Consider the following 6,000-nt stretch of genomic DNA (forward strand, 5'->3'; position numbering starts at 1 on the left):
TTGCTCCACTTACCTGGACCAGCATTTTGAGTCTTGTGATCCTCTGGAAGGGGAGGATGAGGAAGGAGGTGAAAGAGAGGCCTCGGACATGCGGCTGGTTCTCCAGATGAGCCATGGCCTCACGGAATGACTGGTTTCCCTGTCTGGACAAAACACAGGCATGTTCGAACCACCACAAAGACAGMCAACTCAAAACACAGGCATGTTCGAACCACCACAAAGACAGCCAACACAAAACACAGGCATGTTCAAACCACCACAGACTGAATCAATGAGGTTGTCTGACCACAGACGGCCTACGCAGAGAGTAGACAAGCTTCACAGAACTGCTAGATGTTGCAGCAGACTACTATTACTAATGCTTTATGATATTAGCGGAACTTTTACTCAGAGCAACAAATCACCACACTGACGTTATCCAGGCAGGTCCAAACACACCGACCACACAGATCCATCCATCAATACTATGTGTCCTGCAAAAAAMCACAGCCGCCTGTTAACTATGTCACCCTGTCTTGGCAGTACAACCAACTGCCCAGCAGAGGTCTCCCTCTCTAAAGTTAGCCTTATCTCTAGCTCAGCAAGCTTAGTTCTTTCCCATAGCGTTTTATAAGAATGAGAGGKTTTTTTTGCATCGACTTTGCGATTGTTGCCCTCTCTGTGTGGAGTCTATCAATAATCTGTTTAGGAATGAGAGGCAGCAGTGAAAAGCTCTTAAGAATCTCCCAGCCAGCCTTGAGGGGAGAATGCACTCACTGCAGAGCAAAACAGCTGCTCATACTGTCACCAATACCTAGGTGACTCACAGCAGTCACTGACGCTCTTATGTTGTTAATGGTTGTTAATGCTATGCCGATGATCGCTATATCACTTTATATGGAACATGTCAGTACAGTACATACAGGTAACTGCCAAAATAATGGAAACACTTGAGTAAATGAGGGATACAATGTATATTGAAAGCAGGTGTTTCCACACAGGTGTGGTTGCTGAGTTAACTAAGCAATTAACATCCCATCGTGCCTAGGGTCATGTATAAAAATGCTGGGCAGGCCATTATTTGGGCTACCATGGTATGCCCCCATAGGATGACAATGCTCCCATCCACAGGCCACGAGTGGTCACTGAATGGTTTGATGAGTATGAAAACGATGCAAACCATATGTCATGGCCATCTCAGTCACCAGATCTCAACCCAATTGAACACTTATGGGAGATTCAGGGGCGGCGCCTGAGACGGCGTTTTCCAGCACCATCAACAGAACACCAAATGGTGGAGTTTCTTGTGGAAGAATGGTGMCGCGTCCCTCCAATAGAGTTCCAGACACATGTAGAATCTATGCCAAGGTGCATTGAAGCGGTTCTGTCTCCTAGTGGCCCAATGCGCTATTAAGACACTTATGTTGGTGTTTCCTTTATTTTGGCAGTTACATGTAYATCACTAAGGTGTGAGTAAATGTAATGATGTGATGTGATATGGTAGGTGATGTAGGTGATGGAGTTCCTAAAATCTGGCCCCAATGCCATGGAGTTTCCTACCCTAAATCTCTTGATACAGACCTACAGTGTGTCATATTTTGGTATTGCTTCACAGCTCTAAACTCCATGGTATGTTTTTTCCAGTGGGCGTCTGGTGTTTGGTAACTGGCTCAGCTCCCAGTGCGTCTCTACCATCCATGCTGTCTGTCCTGTAGGGCTGCCTGCGTGGGAACGTCAGTCTTTCTCTCAGGTATGTGGTGATGGTGGTGAGGGACAGGACAGACATCTATGTTGACAAACAACCACACCCTGCTGCTGCTTCTACGCAAAGCAATCAACCTGCCATCATTATCAATACAAACCCTGTTCTGTTCTCTCATTAAAAACCCTAATACACACACACACACCACACACACACACACACAACACACACACACACACACACACACAACACACACAACACACACACACAACACACAACACACACAACACACACACACACACACACACACACACACACAACACAATCAACCTGCCATCATATCAATACAAACCCTGTTTCTGTTTTCCCCCTCATTAAAAACCCCTAATACACACACACACAACACACAACACACACCAACAATCAATCCCATCGCATTATCAACTACAACCGCTGTTCTGTTCTCCTCATCTAAAAACCTATTCACACACACCACACACACACACACACAACACACACAACACACACCACGCAACACACACACACACACACACACACACACGACAACACACCACAACACACAACACACACACCACACACACACCAACACACACACACACACAACAACCCCCATCCATTATCAAGTACAAAACCCTGTTCTGTTCTCTCATTAACAAACCCTAATACACACACACACACAACCACACCAATCAACCTGCCATCATTATCAAGACAAACCCTGTTACTTTCTCTCAGTAAAAACCCTATTTATACACCCACACACACACACACACCACACACAAGCACACACACACACACACAACACACACACTCAAACTCGCTCGCTGGCTGAACTGTGCACTCGACACACACACACACACACACACACACACACACACACACACACGACACAACACACACCACACACACAAATCAACTGCCATCATTATGAATACATAACCTGTTTGTCTCTCATTAAAAACCCTAAATAACACACACACACACACACACACACACACAATAACCTGCGCATCATTAATCATACAAACCGCCTGTTCTGGTCTCTCAGCTTCAAAAACCACTAAATACACCACAACACACCAACAAGACAACAACACACCACACACAACACACACACACAGACACACACACACACACACACACACACCACACAACACACCACACACACAATCAAACCTGCATACATTCATCAATTACAAAACCCTTATCTCGTTCTCTCAACAAATAAGCACGGCCTGAACACACACACAACATAGCGGTACATATAATAGGCACAGAGACAAAATCCACCCAGACCACAAGCAAGGTAGACAACATACTGTACGTAACATACACAGAGAGACATATATATAACACACACACACACACACACACACACACAACACACACACACACACATACTGGTACATATTATAGGCAGAACAGAGACAAATCCACTCCAGACACAAGCAGGTACAACAACCTGTACGTATACATCACAGACGAGACATATATATAGCACACACACACACACACACACACGACACACACACACCACACACACACACACACACACACACCACACACCACAACACAGTGACACAACACCAACACATACCTGTACATATATAGGCCACAGAGACAAATCCACCCAGACACAAGACAGGTACAACATACTGTACGTATACAATAGCACAGAGAGACATATATATATAGCCCTAGCGTGACCCGCGTGCGGCTTGGCTGGCCACACGCCACCAGTCACACGCACACCACACCACACACACACACACCACACACACACACACACACACACACACACCAACACACACACAAAGAGGGGAAATGTGTCGAGCTTACACACCTGAATCAGGCAAGGTTGGAAACAAGAAGATTATTGCAATGCCAGAGGTGTTCTGTTGTTATCATTTAGGGCCACTGAGGCGTCAAAGGTTCTTTCAAATAATCAGGAATTTCTTTCTCTCAGTTACTATGGATAGATCAGCCACTTCCCGGCATTAGTTGCTGAATAGTTACATTGTGTTATTTCTGTCAGGTATGCTGTCGATACAACTACGAGCAAGCCTTCATACTAATTCAGTCAGTACAACACAGTACATAGGCCTAACTAGTTGCATCAAATCAACATAGATGGCTTACTCAAGTTAAAGCATGATTTGAACTGTCAAATTCTAAAATTGAATAAAAAGATACTCGCGGAGTGGGCAGGGAAAGGCAGTTTTGGACACTAAAAGGTAAGCATAATACCAAACGCACAAACACCATCCCTATTGTACTAACTGGCACAGTCAGAGAGGTTAACCCACATATCATGCTACTGTAGACATTAGTTGGAGGGTAACCCACAGAGAGGTTTAAACCCCACATAGATCATCGCTAACTGTAGACATTAGTCTGGAGGGGGTAACCACAGAGAGGGTTACACCACATATCATGCCTACAGTAGACATTAGATTGGAGGGTACCTCACAGAGAGATTACACCACATATCGTGCTACAGTAGACATTATTAGTTGGAGGGTAACCCACAGAGAGGTTAACCCACATATCATGCTACAGTAAGACCATTAGTTGGAGGGGTACCCACAGAGGACGGATTACACCCACAATATCATGCTATCAGTAGACCATTAGTTGGAGGGGTAACCGCACAGAGAGGTTACAACCACATATCCAATGCTCAGCAGTAGACATTAGTATGGAGGGGTAACCTCACAGAACGAAGGTTAACCAGCATATGATGCTAACAGTAGACATAGTTGGAGGGGAACCACAGAGAGTTTTAACCCCAAATATATGCTACAGGTAGACATTAGTTGGAGGGGTACCCACAGAGAGGTTACAACCACATATTCAATGCTACAGTAGACACTTAGTTGGAGGGGTACCACAGAGAGGTTACACACATATCACTAGCTACAGTAGACATGTAGTTGGAGGGGTACCACACAGAGAGTTAACCTCATATCATGCATACAGTAGACATTAGTTGGAGGGGTACCACACAGAAATCGTCGGTACGTTCTTCTCCTGTCCACCTGAGTGATGACGTAGGTGATAGACGTGGAACGTGCTTGAGGGTGGTGGTAGAGATGTCAAACCTCTGAGATCTGGAGGTGTTCGATGCGGTTCTCCAGGTCCATCAGAAGACCTAAAGGAAGGATGTATAGTATGACATCATCAGCAGGGGACAGTTGAATAAAGGTCACCATACAAGTATACAGTATGATCTGGAATGAAAAGATGAATAAGGACTTGTTTACCTTTTTACTTTCAAAAAGCTTAAAACACGCAGTTTAGAGGGATCAGTTAATCACATGTTGCAGAGAGGATGGGGGGGCTGATTAGTCACACACAGCAGGCTTCTCTTACCTCTCACTGGCCTTCATCACCTCCTCAATGTTGGAGAATAGGAAGTGCATGTCTGATTGGCTGAGTGTGTTGAGCAGGTCAGGGTTCTTCAGGAAGTGGGTCTCCAGCACCTCCAGACTCTTGTAGTAGGATGCCTCTGAGGTCACCAGCTCAAACATGGCCTTGAGAACGAGCAAGGACAACCAGGTCATGTTAAGGCTCTCACGTTACCATTCACGCATCCAGTAAGACCTCTCCTGACTTGTCACCCTCCCAGTATAGACCTTTTTACCTCTCTCCTCTCTACTGGTATAGGCCTTTGACCACTCACCTCTTGTATGATGACCTCCTCTCTGCGGTAGCTGGGTGAGCAGGCGCTCTGCTGCCACGACCTCCAGGTTCTGCCACAGACTCAGAGAGCGAGAGTTGTTCCTCAGCTGCAGAGTGCAGGGCGCGGTGACCGTCACAACGCCTAACCCCGCGCTGACCCCGAGGTCAACCCAATCCTGCTGCGTCGCGCTCGATTTCCTGCCTGCTTGGAATGTGTCCGGTACGTAAATACTCCTGGTACAGGAGGCTGGAGGGACAAAAAAGGGACGAAATAGAAATGAAAAAGGACAGAAGCAAGACAGAACATGAGTCTGAAGCACATGGTCATATTGGTTTGATAACAATTAAATATTATTAGTGTTATTCAGCAGAACTTTAGTCCAAAGCCACATCACACAGTATATGTTGGCCGCATAGGGAATCAAACTTATAACTCACAACCACTCTTTGTTGTCTTTACACTGACGCCCACGTGACCGCAGAACTAAAACGTTCCTTCATATTTGTGTGACATCGTGGTGTATTGTAACTACATTAGTTATTGCTGTACAGGTGCAATTTGAAAATTATCGATGGGATCTCATCTCCTTCACATTTCTTCGCATCAGTCCTCTCGG

General features: G+C 45.5%; 1 protein-coding gene across 1 annotated transcript in view; it reads right to left on the reverse strand.

Moving 5' to 3' along the window:
- LOC111960767 (ephexin-1-like) overlaps nucleotides 1-6,000 on the reverse strand; it is a 40,501-nt gene that overhangs the window by 9,273 nt on the left and 25,228 nt on the right. Inside the window, exon 8 of the mRNA XM_023982972.1 lies at nucleotides 14-143. Within this exon, the coding sequence (XP_023838740.1) occupies nucleotides 14-143 (130 nt within the window). The remainder of the gene's footprint in view (nucleotides 1-13; nucleotides 144-6,000) is intronic.

The sequence above is a fragment of the Salvelinus sp. IW2-2015 genome, linkage group LG4p (genome assembly GCF_002910315.2).
Source record: "Salvelinus sp. IW2-2015 linkage group LG4p, ASM291031v2, whole genome shotgun sequence".
NCBI classification, from domain to species: Eukaryota; Metazoa; Chordata; class Actinopteri; order Salmoniformes; family Salmonidae; genus Salvelinus; species Salvelinus sp. IW2-2015.